Source organism: Scyliorhinus torazame, chromosome 10, assembly GCF_047496885.1.
Source record: "Scyliorhinus torazame isolate Kashiwa2021f chromosome 10, sScyTor2.1, whole genome shotgun sequence".
In the NCBI taxonomy this organism is placed as follows: domain Eukaryota; kingdom Metazoa; phylum Chordata; class Chondrichthyes; order Carcharhiniformes; family Scyliorhinidae; genus Scyliorhinus; species Scyliorhinus torazame.
Window position 1 is genome coordinate 51609086 of NC_092716.1, and position 22877 is coordinate 51631962.

The 22877-nt window shown below is 45.6% G+C and overlaps 1 protein-coding gene across 1 annotated transcript in view; it reads right to left on the reverse strand.

Moving 5' to 3' along the window:
* Window positions 1–22877, reverse strand: part of tdrd12 (tudor domain containing 12) — a 192850-nt gene that overhangs the window by 14035 nt on the left and 155938 nt on the right. Inside the window, exons 33-37 of the mRNA XM_072517655.1 lie at window positions 18926–18984; window positions 18608–18797; window positions 16668–16743; window positions 4943–5040; window positions 4623–4750 (exon numbers count right to left, since the gene is read on the reverse strand). Coding sequence (XP_072373756.1) covers window positions 4623–4750; window positions 4943–5040; window positions 16668–16743; window positions 18608–18797; window positions 18926–18984 — 551 coding nt within the window. The remainder of the gene's footprint in view (window positions 1–4622; window positions 4751–4942; window positions 5041–16667; window positions 16744–18607; window positions 18798–18925; window positions 18985–22877) is intronic.

The following is a 22877-nucleotide window of genomic DNA, read 5'->3' on the forward strand; positions in this document are numbered from 1 at the left end:
TTCATGTGCACCTAAGATGGATTTTTTCACCTCGTCATACGTCTCAGATACTTCCTCCGGTAGTGATGCAAACACTTCAATAGCCCTACCTATCAGCTTTGTTTGAATCAGTAATACCCACATGTCCTGTGGCCATTTCATTTGTTTAGCTACCTTCTCAAATGAAATGAAAAAGGCTTCTACCTCCTTCTCGTCAAACGTTGGCAATGCTTGGACATATTTAAATAGATTCCCACTGAGCCTTCGACTATGATGCTCTTTCTCACTATCCTCATCACTATCCACCAACTGTACGTTTCCCTTTACGTCTGCCAATTTTAACTGACTGTCATGTTTCATGGCCATTTTCTGAAGTTCAAACTCTCTCTCTTTATCTTTTTCCCTGATTTGTATCTCCCTTTCTCTTTCTTTTTGTACTGCTAGGGCTATTCTTTCTGTTTTCCTTTCTTCTCTCTCTTTTTCTTCTCTCTCTCTCATATTCAAGCTGCTTTAATTATTTCTCATGTTCCATTTGTTTAACTCGTAACTGAATTTTATGCGATTTCCAATGAGTCTAACTGTATCTCAGGCAACTTTAAATGCTTAGCCACCACCATAATGACCTCACCTTTTCGCATTTTGTTAGGTAATGTTAACTGCAATGTTTTTGCCAAATCTCAGTCTGCTTTTAGTCTCTGTCCGTAAGGTACTGCGTGTGACCGTCTCCACCCCCAAAAACTTCTGAGCCTCTGAAAGAGCCACACTCCCTACTTAAACTAGAATACCACACCTGAAAAGCAACCACAATGTGCTCACCCCTCACTGTCTTTAAGTTCACTAAGATAATCCAATAGATAAGACTTTTATCTCCCTCGAGCCCCCAATTTGTTATGGGCCAGGGTTTAGAGAACCCCAAAAGTGTATCATGGAGTTCACCTGACCCACAACTTTTAATATTTTGTGGTATGGGGAGCACACGGCCCACTCTACAGGTGTGGTACAGCAGCAATGGAAAAGTATTTTTTAAAGCAAAACAATGTTTATTCTATGAACTCCAAATAACCTTTTTAAAACATAGTGAACATCTTAGCAACCATTAATTCAAAAACAACCCCCAAAGACTACAACACTAAGTAATCCTTTAAGCTTTCCTTTTAACATCCATAAGACTTAAAACACCTTTTAGCAGAAGCACATCAGGTTAAAGTCACTACTGTTTTTAGTTTTAAATCACCAGGATTGATTTACAGTCTTTAGATTACAGAGAGAGCCTCTAATACACCTTCAAGCTGTGACTGCAGCTATCCAGCTCTGAAAGCGAAACTAAAACACACCCTGCAGCAAACAGCTGACAGACAGCCCAGCTCCATCCACTCTGACATCACTGCAGTAATAAACACCCATTTCTTAAAGGTACTCTCACTACAGATATTTATATACACACCCATTTATAAACACCCATTTCTTAAAGGTACTCTCACATGACACAGTCCCGCCACCCCTGGAATCAGTCTGGTAAACCTTTACTGCACTCCCTCGAGAACAAGAACATTCTTCCTCAGAGAAGGAGACCAAAACTGCACATAATACTCCAGGTGTGGCCTCACCAGGGCTCTGTATAATTGCAGCAACACATCCCTGCTTCTATACTCGAAACCTCTCGCGATAAAGGCCAACATACCATTAGCCTTCTTTACTGCCTGCTGCACCTGCATGCTTACCTTCAACGACTGGTGCACAAGGTCCCGCTGCACACTCCGCTCTCCCAGTTTACAACCATTCAGATAGTAATCTGCCTTCCTGGTGTTTCCAAAGTGAATAACCTCATACTTATCCAAATTATCCTGCACTGCCATTGATTTGCCTACTCGCCCAATCTGTCCAGATCATGCTGTAGGATCCCTGCATCTTCATCATAATTCACCCTCCCGCCTAACCTGGTATCATCTGCAAACTTCGAGATGTTACATTTTGTTTCCTCATCCAAATCATTAATATATAGTGTGTTTGGGGGCAGCACGGTAGCATTGTGGATAGCACAATTGCTTCACAGCTCCAGGGTCCCAGGTTCGATTCCAGCTTGGGTCACTGTCTGTGCGGAGTCTGCACATCCTCCCCGTGTGTGCGTGGGTTTCCTCCGGGTGCTCCGGTTTCCTCCCACAGTCCAAAGATGTGCAGGTTAGGTGGATTGGCCATGATAAATTGCCCATAGTGTCCAAAATTGCCCTTCGTGCTGGGTGGGGTTACTGGGTTATGGGGATAGGTGTTGACCTTGGGTAGGGTGCTCTTTCCAAGAGCCGATGCAGACTCGATGGGCCGAATGGCCTCCTTCTGCACTGTAAAAAAATTCTATGAATAGCTGGGGTCCCAGCACCGATCTCTGTGGCACCCCACTAGTTACTGCCTGCTAATTTGAAAAGGTCCCATTAATCCCTACTCTTGGTTTCCTCTCTGCCAACCAGTTTTCTATCCACCTCAATACATTTCCCCTAATCCCATGTGCTTTTATTTTGCACAATAATCTCTTATGCGGGACTTTATCAAATACCTTCTGAAAGTCCAAATATACCATATGTGATAACAAGAGATGGCTGAAGACTGGTGTTTGTGATGCTGGGGACCTCAGGAAAAGGATAAGATGGATCTGCCACTTGGGCTGAAGATGGTTGAAAAGGCTTCCACTTTCACTTTTGCACACGTGCTGGGGTACCTCTTCATTGAGGATGGGGAAGTTTGTGAAGCATCCTCCTACGGTTAGTTGCTTGTCCACCACCATTGATGACTGAAAGATGTAGGGCTGCAGAGCTTTCATGCTGCTTCCTTTATCGAGCATGCATGGAAATCCTATGTTGCAGCTTCTCCAGGCTAACCCCTTGATTTTAGGTATACCTGGTGATATTCCTGGCATGCTCTTCTACACTCCTCATTGAACGAGGACTGATCACCTGGCTTGTTGGAAATGATAGAGTGAGGGATGAGATTACAGGTTGTAGTTGAATACAATTCTGCTGCTGGTGGTGGCTCATAGCACCTCATGGATGCCTAGTTTTGAGCTGTTAGATCCAGCCATTTAGCATGGAAGTTATGCCACACAACATGATGAGCAGCATTGAGAGAGAATTTAGGACTTCCTTCTCAATAAGGACTTTGCAATGATCACTCCTATCAATACTGTCATCGACAACTTTATCTGTGATAGGTAGATTGGTTTGGGTGAGGCCAAATAGGTTTCGTCCTCTCATTGGTTCGCTCACCATCTGCCTCAGATTCAATTTGCAGACATGCCCTTCAGGACTCAGCCAGCTTGATCTGTAGAAATGCTCCTGAGCCACACTGTTCACTGAAGTTCTCCACACAAAGAACATTCTGTGCCCTTGCTATTCCTTAGTGTTTTCCCAAGTGGTGTTCGGCATGAAAGAGTTCTGATTCATCAGCTGAAGGAGGGTTGCAGGTGGTAATGAGCAGAAGATTTTCTTGCCCATGTCTGACCTATGCCATGAGACTTTAGTCCAGAGTCAAGGTTGAACACTCCCAGCTGACTGCATACGACTGTACTGCCATCTCTGTCGGATCTGTCCTGCTGCTGGCACAGTGCATTTCCAAGGATGGTACTGGAAGGGTCTGGACATTAGCTGTATGATTTGGTGACTAGATCTGGCTGTAACTTGATTAGTTTGGGCACAATTTTGGCACAAGTCCACTGATGTTAGTGAGGAAGGCTTTAGTATGGCTTGAACAACAATGATGATGTTATTGATATTATATGTTAAAATGTCTCAAATAAACCATAGAATCCCTACAGTGCAGAAGGAGGCCTTTTGGCCCATCGAGTCTACACCAACCAAATGTTTCATTTATAGCAGCAAACCAGCACACATAGTGGTAGCATTTATGTGGCTGGAGATTATGCACATCAGAAAAGGTGGTTTCACAACCAGCCCTGATGACAGTGATGGAGATGATAAGTTTTTCCCCACCACCAACACGGAGCTGGGCTTAAATCATCTGTACAGGACTGTAAAGCAGCAAAATTGGTACTGACTTTCCAGACTCTGATGAAATGATTATTAAATTTGAAATTGTTTTAAATTGGAGTCAGTTGCTGAACAAATTGCTCTGCAATATAAAATGGGCACTTTCCTGGACATGAAATTTCTCCAAAGCAGTTATGCAATGAAAAATTCACAGTAAGAGGTTTAATGTTACAACTTTTAAAAACTGCAGCAAAAAGTATGAAGGACACAAAATCAAAGAACAAACTTGAAAAGGATTCGAGCTTTTCATCAGCATATCAAGATGACATTTAATTTGAATGTTAACCAGTGTTATTTAATTTAGCATTGAAGGGGTGCTGAACCATTTAAAATGGAGTCTTTCAGTTGAAAAACTAAACCGAGACCCCATCTACAATTCAGATGGAAGTAAAAGATCCCACTATGAAGAGGATCAGGGGACTTCTCCCAGTGTTCGGGTCAAAATTTGTCCTTCAAACCAACATCGTTAATGCTGCATCTGATGAATAAATAATTTTACTGTTTATTTTATTTTAAAAACATATTTATAAAAAAACATTCTTAGAATATTTTCTATTTCATAACAAGAACAAATGCTACAAATTATAGTCTACCAAGGCGAATAAATACCAGTATTTCCGTCACAGAAGGCTGCACCGTTTTGTAAGCAATATAAATTTTGCAAACTGGCCAGTGAAAACTTCAAATTGTTTGCAATTTCATATAAAGCACTCCTGTTAGATGTGCTCGCTAACAGCCTGAAACAGTCAAGAAAATCACGGTTAAATTCCCATGCAGTAGATCAAATTGGAATCAAAAGAGATAAGAATATACTTGAATATATACTGTGATGCTACAGCATCTGTTTTAGATCTTTTCCTGGTTTGTAGCTCCTACAGTACCTCCATGCAAAACTGTATACATATTTTAGATACTGTAATGTTACATACCTCTCAACAGTCACAGCAAGTCCACTGGATAACATTAAATTTAGACTCTGGGGTCTTCCACTGAGATGACACAAAACCTTCAGAATGTTTTCCAAAACCTTGCAAAGAACAAATGTGGAAGGATATCATCTTGACTTCAAAAGCAACTCCCGTTTGATGTTAAGTTTGAGAAGTAGCAACATTTCAAACACTTCATTGGTTATAAAGCAATTTGGAATGTCCCAAGGACATGAGACACTATATTAAACATATTTTTCTTCCAATCTCTTTCTGTTCATCAATAAGTTATGCTGAATATTTATTACCATAGAAGTATTCAAATACTTTACAAATTAACAATGTTGTATTGAGCTGTCCCTTTGAGTTCCAAAAATCTCCTGGGATCCACAGGGCAATTTTGTTTCAAATTCATGAAATGCTTTTAGTTCAAACATGCTGTTGAAACAAATTCTTCATATTTTGTACTGGCCGTGATTCTCTGGAAAAATTTCTAAGTGCGATAGCGAGCAGGAATTGCCGCGAGCTTCCCGGTGCTCGGCCCTGCAAGGTCGGCAACTAAATTCAATGTTAATTGGTCCACTTAACAAGGTCTCATGGGCTTCTCGGCAGCCAGCCCCCTGCAAATAAGGTCGAGCAGCACTTAAGCTGCACTTGCGCAGACAACCCCAGTCAGCTCGTACCAATGGCACCCAGGAGATCAGCCCCAAGATTCGGGACGCTGACCTAGGGAGGCTCCTGGACACGGTGGAGATCAGGAGGGATGTCCTGTTCCCCTGAGGGTCCCGAAAGGTGGGACGAGGTGGTGGCAGCTGTCAGCTCGGGGAGTATGACCAGGAAGACTGACCTCCAGTGCAGGAGGAAGGTCAATGACCAACACACCACCCACCCCCCAAAGGGAGCATCCACACCCCCCCCCCCCCCCAACTTCCCCTCCCCCCCCCACCTTCATACCCCATCTACCATCAATGTGAACCACGCGTGTGGCGAATGATGCCCTCTCCTCAGGAAAAGCTCTCCCAGGATTAGCGGGAGAAGGCCAAGGTTAGCGGTGGGGTGCCGGACGTCACCTTTGAGGAGCAGGCCCTGGAGGTGCCTGGGGTGGCTGAGGACAGGGCGGTCACCAATGCGAAGGCAGATGGATGCCACGGAGGTGAGGAACCATTGGGCCCCGCCCGAAGGACCTGTCATATGCAAGTACTGATTGCCTTACTGACTGACCCATTCTTCCCACTGACCACATGTTCATTCTCCCGCAGGTCCTCCAGGCGACGGAGCCAGCCCACCCAGGCGGCCCCCTCTCCTGACTCAGAGGAGAACACCTCGGAGGAGAGCTCAGAGGATGCAACTGTTACAGTCTTGGCACAGCTGTCATCCCCACCCCCCACCAGCGCAGATACACACACCTCAGTGGGACATGTTAGTGGTTAGGCATCTGGGGCACAATCTGGCGAGCACCACACTGCTGATGATGCACATCAGGTGGAGGCAGGAACCCCCAGGCGAGACAGCAGTCAGAAGGTTGCAGGATCCCAGAACCCAGCTGGGTCCAAGACAGATGCTGAGCTTCTGGAAGTGGGTTATGCGGAGCTGATGGAGACAATAGGGAGCACCTGGGTCATTCAGAGATGTCAGCGTCGTTCCATAGCCACTTGGAGGAGTCCCAGAGTCTACGGGCGCAGGGGATGGTGCCGGCAATGAGTGGCACCAAGGCCAATGCTGCTAGGGTGGCGATCGCAGTGGAGAGCCTGGTGCACAAAGTCAGCACCATGAGTGAAGGCGTCGCGCAGTCGGTGATGGCCATGGCTGAGGGCCTTGGCAGAATGTCTGCCTCGCTGGGGGTTGTCACCCAGTACCAGGCCAACCTTGACGAGGTTCTGTGGGACATGCCCCGCTCTCAGATAGGCATGACCAAGGCACTGCAGAGCTTGTCCGAGTCTCAGGTGGGCATGGCTGAGTCACTGCAGAGCATGTCCCAGTCACTGAGGTGCATGGTCAAAGGCGTCGACACCATGATGCAGACATTGGGGAACCGCATGGATGCATGGGCAGCCGGTGCTCGAAACAGCTGCCCCTACACCCCAAGGTGGACCCCAGGGACCTTTGGGCACTGACCAGGTGGAGGGGGTGCTGAACACCAACCCGAACCCGTCCTATGGAGTGGGAGCAGTTGGCACCAGTTCCCCCGGGTTCCATCCCTCTGATGAGGCCGCGTCTCGGGGTCAGCACATGCGACAGGACAGCATGGCTGTGCATGTGCCACTGACAAGTGAGCTGGGGCCCTCCGAACCCAGAGGACACCCGCCGGGGCATTGAGGGCCATGGGACGAGATAGGCAGCTGGCTGCTTCCACCTCATATGTGCATCCTAGGGAAACACCAAAATGTAGTGGTAGATTTAGGAGGGCCAGGCGTGTTGAGGATCACTGAGGGCATTGGAGAGGGTGGGGGATGGGGGACGGCACCACCGGAGTGGGGTATTGTACACCTGAACAGCCATGGTTCCTGTACTGGAAGAATCCCACAAAAAGCTTTAAATCAAATGAATTAGGTGCTTCAATCTTCAAGTTTATTCGTACATTTTGATTCAAAGAAAAAACTAGTGCTTACATGTGATGCGTCACCATATGGAGCTGGAGCTATATTATCCCTTGTAATGGAAGATAGGTCTGAGAGATCCACTGGATTGGTATCAGGAACTTTATCTCATGCAGAACAGGGATATGCATAGATAGAAAAGGAAGGTTCGGCCATCATTTATGGCATTAAGAAATTTCACTAATATGTATACGGCCGCCATTTCACTATTATTACAGATCATAAGCTGCTTTTAGGACAAGCTGGAACAAGTGGTTTTATGTTTTTATTGGATTTTCACATCTTCTATTTAATAAATCATTTTACATTACATATTTGTGGTTTGAACGTTGAGGTACAGGTGTCATACCTGTCAGTAGTTCTTTACAAAGGTAATCAGGGTGCGGTTCTGGTTTATACAAGAGAGAAAGACAGAAGTAAAAAACTAAAAAGATTTTTAAAAGTCAACCAGCGCGAGAACAGGCTAGGCTCATGATACATATTTATAATTGCCTGCTTTGCGGGAAGGGGTTTGGGTGTTTTATTAAAAAAAACACACAAATGTTTTTCTCTCTTATTTTTTCTCTCATCTTGTGTAATTTGATTTTGATTTAGTCTCTGTGATAAAGATGGTTGATTCTTGCATGCATAATTTCGATTAAGCTGCTTGGAGCTTCTTCTATTGGTATTGATTCTCTTTGAAAGTGATGGGACCGATAAGAATCGGTCAGAGGGGGAGGGGTAGAACCTGGCAATCTGGTGCAACGACTTTTAAACTCAAACTGTGGGGGTCTGAGTTTGAGGGAGGAGACAGGATGGCGGGATGGTGAGAAAGATTGTTCGGTGTTTTGACATGTCTTGTTAAATATTTCGGTCTTTTAATTTTGTGAGTTAAGTTGCGATGTTCGGGAAGAAAAGGGTTTTGGTGTTTTAATTTTTTTTTCTTTCCTCTCTTCTTGTGTAATTTGATTTACTGCTTTATGTATGATATCACAGAGGGAAGAACTTTTAAGATGCGAATGGGTGTTTTAGTTTTCACAAGAATGGTGGTGGATTCTTGCATGCATAATTTTCACTTCAGCTGCTTGAAGCTTCTTCCTTTGTGTTGGATTCTGTTTGAAGCTTACAGGACTGATAAGAATCGGTTAAAGGGGGAGGGGTTTGCCTCTTTGCCTGCACTTTGGGGGAGGGTATGTTTGCTTTTTGGGATTGTTGTTACTGTGTTGAGGGCTTGTTTTATTGTTAGGTATGATAGAATCTGGCAGTCGGCAGGCTTATTGACACCAGAGGGTGGGAGATGCTGAGCTAGCTGGATAGCTCGTTCATGGGAGCAAAGTGGGGGTGGGGGGGGGGTTCACTGCTGACGAGCAAGGGACAGTTGGGAGACTGGAGATGGAGATCAGATGGCAGTCGCCACCGAGGGGTGAATCAAGCGAGGTGTGGAACACTGGCTAGGAGTTGGCCTAGGAAAGGTCATGATTGACCGACAGGGGAGGGGGGCAAAAGCACCCCCCCCGACAGACTGGTTACATGGAATGTTCGTGGACTGAGCGGGCCGGTTAAGAGAGCTCATGTGTTTGCACACCTGAGACAGTTAAAAGCGGACATGGCTATGTTACAGGAGACACACTTGAAGCTGGGAGACCAAATTAGATTAAAGAAGGGATGGGTCGGGCAAGTGTTTCGCTCAGGACTGGACTTTAAAACAAGGGGGGTGGCTATCCTGATTAATAAAAGGGTGACATTCGAGGTGGGGAGGATAGAGGTATACCCGGGAGGCAGATTTATTATGGTTAGTGGGAAGTTAGAGGGAATGGCAGTTGTGCTGGTGAATATACATGCCCCTAACTGGGATGATTTCACGTTGATCAGGAAGGTGCTGGGGAAGATCCCAGACTTTGACTCGCACCGGCTGATCATTGGTGGGGGGGGGGGGGGGTGACTTTAATATGGTCCTGGACCCGAGACTGGACCGGTGGAGTGCTTGGTCGGGGAAACTATCAGTAATGGCAAAGGAACTGCGGGGGTTCATGGAGCGCATGGGAGGGGTGGATCCGTGGAGATTTGAGAGAGCAACGAGCAGAAAATATTCATTCTACTCCCATGTACACAAGGCTTATTCCAGGATAGATTTCTTCATGCTAGATAAAACACTGCTAGCAGGGGTTGAGGACACTGAATACTCAGCAATTGTGGTCTCAGATCATGCACCACACTGGATAGACCCAAGGACAGACACGGGAATGTCCCAGCGCCCACAGTGGAGACTAGATACAGGGCTGTTAGCGTATGAGGGGACCTGTGAGCGAGTGAGAGAGGCCATTCGGGGGTACATAAAGGTCAATGACACAGGAGAGACTGCAGCTGGGGTGGTCTGGGAGGCACTGAAAGCGGTCATTAGAGGGGACTGTATTTCGATTCGAGCCCACAGGGATAAAACTGAGCGGTCGGAGCTGGACAGGTTGGTAGGAGAAATCTTACAGGTGGACAGGAGATATATGGAGTCTCCAAATGAGGAGCTCCTGAAGGAGCGTCAGAGACTTCAAATGGAGCTTGGGCTCCTTTCCACAAGAAAGGCGGAGGGGTCAACTGAGGACGGTAAAAGGGGCAATATATGAACATGGGGAGAAAGTTAGCAGGATGCTGGCACATCAGCTGAGGAAACCGGAGGCGGCGAGGGAAATAGGGAAAATAAAGGATTTGAGGGGGAAGACGGTGACGGACCCGGGGGTGGTGAATGAAGTGTTTCGGGAATTTTATAGTCAGCTATACGAGTCAGAACCCCCGGATGGGGAGGAGGGCATGAATCAATTTCTGGGGAGGCTAGAGTTCCCAAAGGTAAATGAGGAGCTGGTGGAGGCTCTGGAGTGCCCGATTGGGACTGGGGAGATGCAATCAGGTAAAGCCCCGGGACCTGATGGGTTCCCAGTGGAATTTTATAAGAAGTTCTCTGGGTTACTGGGGCCACTCCTGGTTAAGGCTTTCAACGAGTCCAAGGAGCTGGGAGTACTCCCCCCAACGTTATCACAGGCATCAATTTCTCTCATCCTGAAGCGGGACAAGGATCCGGGGAGCTGTGGATCGTACAGGCCAATCTCCCTCTTGAATTTAGATGCCAAATTATTAGCAAAGATCCTGGCCACTCGAATAGAGGATTGTGTCCCGAAGATAATTGGGGAGGATCAGTCGGGATTTGTGAAGGGCAGGCACCTGACATCCAACATTAGACAGCTTCTTAATGTAATTATGATGCCAGTGGAGGGCTGCGTGGCTGAGGTGGTAGTTGCCATGGACGCGGAGAAGGCTTTCGACCGGGTGGAGTGGAAGTATCTATGGGATATTTTAGGCAGGTTTGGGTAGGGATTTGTGGAGTGGGTCCGGCTACTGTACCAGGCCCTGGTGGCAAATGTAAGAACTAACCGAGTTCGGTCAGAATACTTTAGTCTTTGTCGGGGGACAAGGCAGGGATGCCCGCTCTCCCCATTACCGTTTGGCATGGCCATAGAACCCTTAGCAATGGCTCGGAGAGTAACGAATACCTGGAGGGGAATAGTGAGAAGTGGGATGGAGCACAGGGTCTCTCTCTATGCGGACGACTTGCTGCTTTATATCACGGACCCGGTTTGGGGCAAGGGGGGGGGGGGGGAAATGACCGAAATCATGGAGGTATTAGGAGAATTTGGGCGATTTTCAGGCTATAAATTAAACATGGGAAAAAGCGAGATGTTCGTGAATGAGGCAGGGGGGCAGGAAAGGAGGCGGAAGGAGCTACATTTTAGAGTGGTTGGGAAGAGTCTTAGGTATCTGGGGATTCAAGTGGCGAAGGATTGGGGGCAGTTTCACAAGTTAAATTTGGGCAAAGCAGTGGATCAAATGAGAAGGGATTTTTGTAGATGGGACATGCTCCCACTGACGGGGAGGGTTCAGACGGTGAAGATGACTCCTTCCGAGACTGCTTTTCTTTTTTCAGTGTCTCCCGGTTTCTGTCCCAAAGGCTTTTTTCAGAAGTATTAATGTGGCGATATCAAGGTTTATATGGGCGGATAAAACCCCGAGAGTAAAGAGGGTACTCCTGGAACGGGCTCGCGGGGAAGGGGGTTTGGCTCTCCCGAGTTTTATTAACTATTACTGGGCTGCCAACATAGCGATGGTCAGGAAGTGGGTAGTGGGGGAGAGGTCGGTCTGGCAGCGGATGGAGGCAGCATCCTGCAAAGGTACGAGTCTGGAGGCTTTACTGACGGCGCCCCTGCCGTTCTCACCGGCTCGGTTCTTCACAAGTCCTGTGGTGGTGGCAGTCCTGAGGGCGTGGGGGCAATGGAGGCAGCATATGAGACTGGAGGGGGCGTCAGTGTGGTCACCGATCTGTGCCAATCACCGGTTTGTCCCGAGGGGGCTGGATGGGGGCTTTAAGGTATGGCAGCGGGCAGGGATTGAGAGGTTTCGGGATCTATTCATCCAGGAGGGCTTCCCGACCTAGGAGACATTAGAGGAGGAGTTTGACTTGCCGGGAGGGAACGGGTTTCGGTATCTTCAAGTGCAGGACTTTGTACAGAGACAGGTCCCAAGCTTTCCTCGCCTCCCCCTGAGGGGACTACAGGATAAAATGCTGTCAAGAACAGGGGTTGGAGGTGGGAAGGTTTCGGACATATACAGGGACTGTTGGGAGTGGGAAGGGACCCCTATCAGAGAGAGGGGAAGAGGAGCTAGGAGAGCTGGAAACTGAACTGTGGGAAAAAGCCTTGAAAAGGGTAAATGCATCCTCGTCCTGTGCTAGACTCCGCTTGATTCAGTTCAAGGTAGTCCAGAGGGCCCACATAACGGTAGCCCGGATGAGTAGGTTCTTTGAGGAGGTGGAGGACAGATGTGGGCGGTTGGGGGGTAGCCCGGCCAACCATGTTCATATGTTTTGGGCATGTTCGAAACTGATGGAATTCTGGCAGGGACTTGCAGATGTTATGTCGGATGTCCTGGAAGGTAGGGTAACTCAGAGTCCAGAATTAGCAATATTTGAGGTGTCGTAAGATCCTGGGGCAAAGGGGGGGGGGGGGGGGGGGCGGTGGCCGATATTCTGGCCTTCTCCTCCCTGGTGGCCCGGAGACAGATCTTGCTGAGATCGAGGGATTCGGAGCCCCCGAAATCAGGAGTGTGGGTCAACGATATGGTAGAGTTTCTCAGTCTGGAGAAAATCAAGTTTGCTTTAAGAGGATCAATACAGGCATTCACCCGGAGTTGGCAGCCGTTCATCGATTTCTTTAACAAAAACTGAACGTCAGCAGTAAGGGGGGGGGGGGGGAAAAAGGGAAAATAGGTGGCATGGTAATGTTAAATAAGGATAGGGAATTTAGTATACGGGTAATTGGGGTTAGGGCGGGAGAAGTGGGGTACATGGTCTATTGTTTGTTGTTATTTTAGGGGGTATTTTGTACGTCGACCCGCGTGGATGTTTTAGAAATGTCAATATGTTAAATTGTGAAAATTACAAATGCTTCAATAAAATATTTTAAAAATAAATAAATAACTAATTGCCTGCTTTGTCTCCCTCCAGTGGTTGCGGCATTTATTTGGCCGGTCTGCCTCTGTTGCCCTGCTTGTTATTGGCCCTGGCTTGTGCTTCTCTGCTTGCTGCCATTCCCTCTGGTCCTCTTTTTGCCCCTGGGTTTAATCCCCTTGCAGTTATGCGGGCTTCCTGTGGGATTTTACTCCTCCCTCCCTCTCCACCCCCTTCCCCTTTCTTTGCTATCCATGATTCTCCGGTGCCTCAGCCCCCCACCCCCTCCCCTCTATTGGCTGTTCACTACAAACAGGTCTTGGAACATGGCTCCAGTGTCTTGTGGAAGCCCTCTTCCGACTCCTGGATGGCAAATTTGATTTTCTCCAGTTGGAGAAATTCCAACATGTCGGACAGCCAATCTGATACCCAGTAGACTGAATATGGCCACTTTCGGTCTTGGCTCTACCTTCATCCCCACATTGCCTCAAAAAAGGATGTCCATAACCCGACACGTCTGGGGCATGTCCAGAACATGTGGGTGTGGTTGGCTGGGCCTCTCCAGCACTGTTCATATTTATCCCCCACCTCCAAGAAGAAGCTGCTCATTCAGGTTCTGGTTAGGTTGCTCTGCATTAGGCTTAGCCTTGCGAATGTGGAGGTGGAGATTGCCCTGTTCGGTGCTTCGCTCCTATTTCTATCCGTAGTTCTTCCTCCCATTTTTCCCATGTCTCGTCCATGGGGGAAATGTGCCTCTTCTAATAATCGCCTTTGTTGCCGTCTTCCCAGCCCAGTTTCCTGGACAAATTTGTCCAGGTCCGCAGGGGCCATGAAAAAATGCTCCCTGCCCTGGAATGTGTTCCATAGTTTGGCTGGATACAGCATCCCAAACTTTACCTTGCTTTTGCACATAGCCACCTTTGCTCTGTTGAACTCCACTCGCTGCTTGGCCAGGTCTGTCCCAATATCCTGGTAAATCCTGATCTGGTGCCCCTCCCAGGTGCAGATCCTTGCCTGGCGCAGTGCAGGATTCTTTCCAGGTCCTGGTACCGGTGGAATTTTTCACTTGATCATCCTTGGTTGTTCCCCAGCCTTGGGTTTCAGCCGGAGCGATTTGTGGGCTCTGTCTATCTCTGGCGGGTTGGGGAAGCTGGCCTTTCCCACCAGGTTTCCCAGCATTTGGGCCACATAGTTCGTGGGGTCACTGCCTTCGGTCCCTTCCAGCAGACCCAGTATTCTTCGATTTTGGCACTGTGACCGGTTCTCCTGGTCCTCTATTTTCCCTTTTAGACTTCCCTGTGTCGCCACCAACCTCGCTACCTCCGTTTCTAGGGCGACGATCTGGTCATTCTGATCCGTTGAGACTCTTTCCAATTCCTTGATGGTGCTCCCCTGGGCTTCCTGTTGTTTCTCTGTCTTGTCCAGGGCCACCTGCACCAGGACCACCACTTTGATATTGATCATTATCTCTTCCCTGAGCTCCCTGTGAGGAACGTCCTCCATCCACTCTGCAGTGAGGGGGAACCCAGTGTGGGTCTGGTTAGTCCCTCTCGCCCTGCAGTGGCCGGTGTTTCTTTGCCTCGTGTGTCTGCCATCGAATTTGCTTGCTTCTCTTGGCTTCTGCTGCTTTTTGCGTCTTTGCGGCCTCTGGAGCTACTGTTGATCGACATTGTATCTTGTGATGCTGTTGGGTAGAGTGAGGAGATGCATTTTTCCCCTGTTCTAGCAGGCTATTTTGGGTAAAAGAACCTAATTTTGGGTTCTTGGAGGCCACTTTTTGTGCATCCCCATCACTGGAAGTCCCAAGGTGGAGCTAGTGTTGCTGCCTAATCCAGTTGTGCCTGAAAGGTGGTTTGCTCAAGAGATGAAGTGGCTGATTAGCCAGTGGCAGGCAAAAGTGCTGACCCCATTGAAACTGAAAAACTGAGATACAGAATCCAGAGGAGAGTCCTAATGAGATATCTGCAGCAGAATCTACCTCGATAGTTGAGCCGCAGCCAGTTGAGCTATGCCGCTCCCAGAGGAAGAGAAAGTCCCCTGACAAATTGAGATTTTAATGGATTGTGTACAAGAAGTATTTCTCAGTACTGGTGTGTCATGACCTCCAATTGGCATTATTGGTTGGCCAATTGGAGTATGAGCTCCCTCAATGATAGCTCATTGAGGGGGCCCATATAAGCACCTGTGTAGGCTTTGTGAGGCAGTCTTAAGTTGACTGGAATGCTAGCAGCACTGTTTGGAGCTGCTCTTGTATATAAGTTATAGCAAATAAATACTGGTGTGGTGACGGAACCCCTGCCTCCTGTGGATTATTACATGGTGCTTTGTTAATGGTATAACTATTTCATGTATTGTATAATAAGGGACTTAAAGGGGGAAGGGTGTATTAGCCGGCCCCTTTAAAGAGAGCACATCAGGAGGGACATCGGGCCTCATCGCCTAATGAGAATCGAGCATGGGGATCATGGTGCATTACGTGGGCTTTTGCAGCCAGAGTAGATCCGAGAGCGAGTAGTGATAACATTGCCAAAGACTGTGTAAATACAGTTTGTAAATAAACAGTTATAATTCATTATACATACTGGCTGGTGGTTGCCAATCTTTCCTTTATTACACGAGTAATGGATAAACACTTCAACCAGAACGTGTAACTATCTCAGGTGAGACCCCCAAAGAATGGTAGAGATTCAGAGCTAGGTTGGCAGGTGTGCGAAAAGTCGGGCAGAATGCAGTCAGTTCTAAAATTGAGGGTCTGGCTAAAGTCTGAACTTCGTAGTATTAATTTCAAGCCAGGAAGTTGCAGGGTACTTGGAGGAAAGAGGAGATACTTTTCTAGAAGCTTTTGTAAAGCTTGATTGGAACACCGTACAGGCCAACAGGTCAACATAGGAATGCAAGGCAAAGTTTAATTGGGTAGCCAGGGTTAGTTTAGGACACCAATTGCAAGCAGAAGGGAAGTGGTCATGAAGGCGGTCATCAAATAAGGTTTCACTTGCATAAAGCAGACTGCTTTTTGAGCAGGTAATTTTAGCAGTCGGTTCCAATGGTATTGCTAGGCAAATACATTTAATATAAACAAAACAAGGTGACAGACTAGCTTGAAATATTCTCAAAGTAAAGCAAGTCAAACACAAAACTGGACAAAGCATTCTCATTTTTGCCACATTCAGACAACAGTTCACCTGATCTTTATAGTACCCTTGTGCTACCGTGCCGCCCCACTACTCTACTGAGTACAGCACCTAAAGGAGTGGTTAGTTTTGCAGTCTACCCCACCAAAAGGATAATATTGCTTTCAGAGATTAGGCTTCACAGACAAATAGGGAGCCACATGAGGATAAACAAATGAATCTAACTAAAATCCTATTAAAAGACCTTTGAGCCACGAGCATCTAATTTCTGATTGCAGAATGCAGTACTATCAAATAGAAATAATTCAGACCTTGGGCTTTCCCTTCAAGTAGATTGTCACAGGCAAGTTAACTAGGTCTTAGTATGTTGCAATATTTTGAATAAATTACCAGTTTTCAATTATGGTATCAGGAGAGTCAGAAGCTAACCAAATGGTTTGTGGTCACTCATAAGCTACCCGTAAATGGTATAATTTGAAACTACCTGTAAATTATTCATACCATAGTAATTAAATTAGTATCTTTGATTTTACCTTATCCTTTGAGGATTGCTGAATTTTTGTACAAAGATGACAGATAATGTCTTGCTCTTCAATTTCTTCACAAACCCTAAGAAAGGACATATTTATGTGCATGCAATAAAATGCTATACTATTCTCAAAACTATAACATGATGATTTTAGATTCCAAAATATAAATCATGAAATTTCTCCATGTAATTGGATTGTTGTGAAGAGAGGACTACCAACAGATCACTGATTTCCATCCCTGGAAAGAAAGATACTGACAGCACCTGGGGAGGCCTAATATGTTTGTGCTAGCTTCTCATTACAGTAATCTAATACTAATCCCAGCGATCTACTCTTCACATATAAACATGGATTTCGCTTTGCTACAAATATTTACCCAATTTTTCCTTAAAAGTTGTTACATTATCTGCCTCATTCCATGCTCTACAAGAAGAATTTTTTCCCAACCTCTTTTCACGCCTTTTGCGGCAATTTTAAATTGAAAACCCGTTGCAGCAGTGTCCAGGTAATATTTGTTCAGCCTGAAAGGCCCAATAAGGATAAAAATAGAAATTTACTCTTCAGGCTCTTCAGCTGGATAGCCAGTTGATAATGGGGATAAGTTCCACGGTACAGGTTATTGATTTTCATCGATACATAGAAGATAGGAGCAGGAGACGGCCTTTTGGCCCTTCGAGCCTGCTCTGCCATTTATCACGATCATGGCTGATCATCCAACTCGATAGCCTAATCCTGCTTTCTCCTCATAGCCTTTGATCCCATTCGCCCCAAGTGCTATATCTAGCCGCCTCTTGAATATATTCAATGTTTTAGCATCATATTTAAAAGGACTGATAACTGAAACAGGCGAGCATCTGGTCATCCAGTAACTGATGGCCTTGGACGTGGAAGTGGCCAAAGTGTCTGTTCAAATGGGTTGATAAGCCACTTTCAGGTCATCACGGCCTGCTTATGCTAAGACGACCCAAGTTGACATCTAATGTTCTATCTTTCATAAGTGCTCAATTTTTGCCGAGTCCCACTTTCTATTATAGACTTTTATAATTTGTTTTTTTGAGTGACTTTACCAAATATTTTCTGCAAGGCTAAATCAACTATATTCTAGGAGCTCCACTAGATAATCACCCCAAATTTTCTGCCAAGGCTCCTGCTGTAGCCTACTAGCACATGGGCTAATCAAGTCTCAAAAATAATTTTTAGAAACCTCTGATGAAACTAGAAGTTCATTAACATCAGTTGAGGACAGAATCAGGGTCAGCTGAGATTCCTGCCTACTAACATTTACTACTAAGGCTCACAAATGAACAGCAATACCCAGGAGTACGGGAAGCAATCAATGCTTTTGGAACTTCAGCAATAAGTTGAAGTTTCACAGAAGGGATGAAGTTTGATAGATTGGCCAGAAAAAATACATTTAACGTTTACAAACACATGCATTTTAATTACAATAAGTATAGCAAGCCAAGTAAATTAATTGGATAACAATGAAAATAAAACATTTCATTTTACAACATATACATAACTCGTATTCATCCTTTTATTTCTCATTAACAAAGGACTCTGGAAGGAGGAAAAAGGTGATTGGGACAGAGGAAAGAAGTAGAAAGATAATGGGAACAGAGATAAGGAAACAGAGATAAGGAAAAAAGATAAGAATGAGGAAGATTAGGTGGGATACAAGGGGGATAGATGAGGGAAGAGGTTTTGTCAGGATATGCAAGTTTATAATTTACACAAGGAAACCTATTTTTGGACTAGTTAAAGCAAATCCAGGTGCTTAAATTCATTTTTTTTTTGCAATTAGGCAGGCAAACTTTGTATTTCATGCGATGTTCCCTTCTAATCTGAACCCCAACATTTCTACCTGCGAGAGTTTAGCACTCATAAAAGAAAGGTCACTATCATTATATATGGAAGATACCATTTAAATCATTCTTTTATACCTGCTGGAGGAAAGAAGTGCAGCTAAAGCTCCAATAATAGCTTCCCACACATTGTTTTCAACCGGTTTTTTCAGTAAATGGCAAAGGTGCTTCAATGCATCGGCATCAATAATAGCTGTACAGAGATCACGGTTTTCACTTAGAATCCCAAGTGCAACGCAGACACTTTCTTGTAGTTCTGCATTGGTTACTAAAACCAGAGAGAATTCAGAGCAGTGAAAATGGTTCCATCATTTTGAGAATAACATTGAACAAAATTCTGAGAACTAGATGGTCAGAAATCTTAATTAATGCTGAAAGTCAATATGGATTTCTCACCCTGAAGTAGGTTCACAAGCACACAAATTCCTTTTTCATTTTTGATTTCATCCAGATTTCTGCAATAATAATATGACAAGAGAATTAGATTCTGAAAAAGAATTTGGAGCATTTAAATGCTTCAGAACATTAAAGATTTTTACAGAATAGAACTATGAATACCCAGGAGTGATTTATCAGATAACATTCTTATAGAGGATGATAGAGGATTACACAGATGAAGTGGGATAGTGGGATCAGTTTTAGATTGTTTTAACCAATACAGACATGATAGGTAAACAATTATGGTTCTAGGATGTGCTCATGCCATCTGTGTTTCCATTTCTTAAGCTGTACAAATGACAAAAGAAAATTATGTCTAAAGTGTTTTAAAACAGCTTTTACTTGTACCGAAGACTTAGTACTTGATAGCACTGTTGATGACACCTTCCATCATTTTGCTAATGATCGAGAGTAGACAGATGGTGTGTAATTGGCAGGGTCGGATTCACCCTTTTTGTGATCACGACATACCAGGGCAGTTTTCCCACATTGCCAGGTAGATGCCAGTGTTGTAGCCGTACAGGAACAGCTTGGTTAAGGGCACAGCTAGTTCTGGGGCAAAAGTCTTCAGTACTACTGCCAGAATCTTGGCAGTGTCCATATCCTTTTCAGTGTCCAGTGTCTTCAGCTGTTTCTTGATGGAGTGAATCAAATTGCTTGAAGACGGACAGCTGTAATGCTGGAAACTTCCGGATGAGGCTGCGATGGATTACCCACTGAATAATTCTGGCTGAAGATGGTTGCAAATGCTTCAGTCTTGTCTTTTGCATGTGTTGGGTTGAGGATGGGGATATTTGTGGAGCCTCCTCTTGCAGTTATTTATCCACCACCTTTAAAGGCTGGATGTGGCAGCATTTCAGAGCTTAGATTTGTTCCATTGGTTGTAGGTAATTAGCTCATTCTACTGCATGCTGCTTGCGCTGTTCGACATGCAAGTAGACCAGTTTTCACCTGGCGAAGACCTCATTTTAGGAATGCCTAGTGCTGTTCCTGCATGCCCTTCTGCACTTCATTGAACCTAGGTTGATCCCGGAGCTTGATAGTACTGGCAGATAGGAGGAAATGCCAGGCCTTGAGGTTACAGATTGATGTTGTGTACAATTCTGCTGTTACTGATGGCCCACAGCATCTCATGGATTGAACGTCTAGACCAGTTAGGTCACAAGGGAGTCTGGTGGCATTTATTTTAATACAAGGAGTCTTACGAACAAGGTAGTTGAATTGAGGACACAAATTGAAACCTGGGGTCTGATCATTGCTGTCACTGAGACATGCTTGAGAGAGGGGCAGGATTGGCAGCTCAATAGTCCAGAATACAGGGTCACCTGGCAAGATAGGGAAGGTTTTGAGGGAGCGGAATTCTTAAAATGCATCGAGGAGAAATAGGTAGGTTCTAAATGAATACTTTGTGTCAGTGTTCACTTGTGAGAGGAACAGTGTGGGCTTGGAATTCAGGGAGAAAGACTGTGATAAAATTAAAGAGATTAACATAGACAGAGGGGAGATTCCAAATGGTCCAGCAGGCTTAAAAGTAGACAAATCTCCAGGGTCAGGTGACATATATCCCAGGCTGTAGAATGAGGCAAGGGAGGAAATAACAGGGGCGCTGGCAATAATTTTCAATTCCTTTCTGGCCAAAGGAGAGGCGCCGGAAGACTGAAGGATAGCCAATGTGATACTTTATTCAAGAAGGGAGGACGGGATAAACCAGGAAACTACAGGACAGTCAGTCTAACCTTAGTGGCGGGGAAACTATTGGAAGCAATTCTGAGACACAGGATTAATTTGCATTTGAGGGGCAGGGATTAATCGAGAATAGTCAGCATGGCTTTGTTAAGGCAAGGTCATGTCTGACCAACTTGAGTGAATTTTTCGAAGAGGTGACCTAGTATGCAGATGAGGGAAATGCATTTGACGTAGTCTACTTGAACTTCAGCAAGGCTTTTGATAAGGTCCCACATGGGAGACATATAGTGAAGGTAAGAGCCCATGGGATCCAATGAAATTTGGCAAATTGGATCCAGATGGTTGAGGGGTGTTTTTCTAAGTGGAATCCTGTGCCCAGTGGGGTCCTGCAGGGATCAGTGTTGGGGCCATTGCGGTTTGTGGTTGATATCAATGATTTAGATATGAATGTTGGAGGGTTGATCAGTAAGTGCGCGGATGATACGAAAACTGGTGGGGTGGTAAATAGTGAGGAGGACTTCCTTAGATTACAGAAGGCTGGTCAGATGGCTGATCAACGGCAAATGGAATTCAATCTGGTTAAGTGTGAGGTGATGCACTTGGGCAGGACAGACAAGGCAAGGGAATACATGATAAACGGCACAACCCTGGGAAGCACGGAAGATCAGAGGGACCTTGGAGTCCATGAACATCGGTCCCTTAAGGTAGCAGAGAAGGTGAAAACTGGTTAAGAAGCCACATGGTATACTTGCCTTTATTAGCTGAGATAGAGTTTAAGAGCAGAGAGGTTGTGCTGGAACTGTATAAAACGTTGGTTAGGCACAGCTAGAGTATTGTGCGAAGTTCTGGAATCCATATTATAGGAGGGATATGATAGCACTTGAAAGCGTGCAGAGGAGACTTACCAGACTGTTACCTGGGCTGGAGAATTTTAGCTATGAAGAGATTGGATAGACTGGAGTTATTTTCCTTGGAACAGAGAAGACTGAGGGGGGGGGGGGGGGGGGGACATGATTGAGATGTATAAAATTATGAGGGGCATGGATAGAATAGACAGGAAGAAACCTTTCCTCTTGGTGGAGGGGTCAATGACCAGGGGGCATAGATTTAAGGTAAGGGAGAGGAGATGTGAGGGAAAGCTTTTTCACCCAGAGGGTGGTGGGAGTCTGTAACTCACTGCCTGAAAGGGTGGTGGAGGCAGAGATCCTCTTAACATTTAAGAAGTATTTAGGTGTGCACTTGCAATATTAAGGCAATATTAAGACATAGAAGGCTATAGGTGAAGTGCTGGAAAATGGAATTAGAATAGTTAGGTGGTTGTTTTTGACTGGCGCAGATGCTATGGGTCGAAGGGCCTTTTCTGTGCTGGAGGTCTCTATGACTATGACCCAGTTTAGAGTTACTAGATGCATCCAAAATTTATCCCATTTAGCACATTGGTAGTGCCATACATAATGATCTATGTAACAATTTGGTACATGTGCTGCACATTAAATTGAGAACTCAATAACAATGAATACATATTCAAATATTCCACAGTGTATGTTACCCATGTAACTTGCATAGCAATAGGTTCTGGAATAAGTGGAATAAGTATCTTTCCCAGTGCTAGGACATTGTCCTTCAATTTCATGATCTAGCCACTAGTGGCAAACTTTTCACCCAAATTTGAAGCGTGAACGAACACAGGTCAGGCATATAATTTCACAGTGCCTCGGGGCAACCTCTGGTCAGCAAGCTAGGAGGGAGCCAGTGTTCCAGGATGCCTCTGAGACACCCTTGCCACCACAAATCCCTTCCTTACCTGGCAACAGCTGCAAGTCATCCTGTAAGATGGGTTTCTCCTCTGCAGTGCTAGCCCAGTGGCGGTGGTTATTTTTTAGTTAACATGTTTTACATGTGCTAAGGGGACACCTCAAGATGAAGTCACCTTCTGTCTCCCTTACCTGCAACAACAGGCTGCAGATAACTCTGTGGTGAAGGGCCTTCTATTGGCTCTCCAGCTTTCCAAGCCTGCATACTGTCCTTAACTGAACGTGAGTGCACCGCATGTCTTTTATGATATTCTTTCACGGGACGTGGGTATCGTTGGTTTGGCCAGCATTTTAATTGCCCATCCCCAATTGCCTGTATCCACGAATCATCTAATCAAGACAAGAACACTGTTGGGGGACTGATCCTGACACAGCACAGGGTTGGGTTCCAAATTTGACCCTGACCTTGG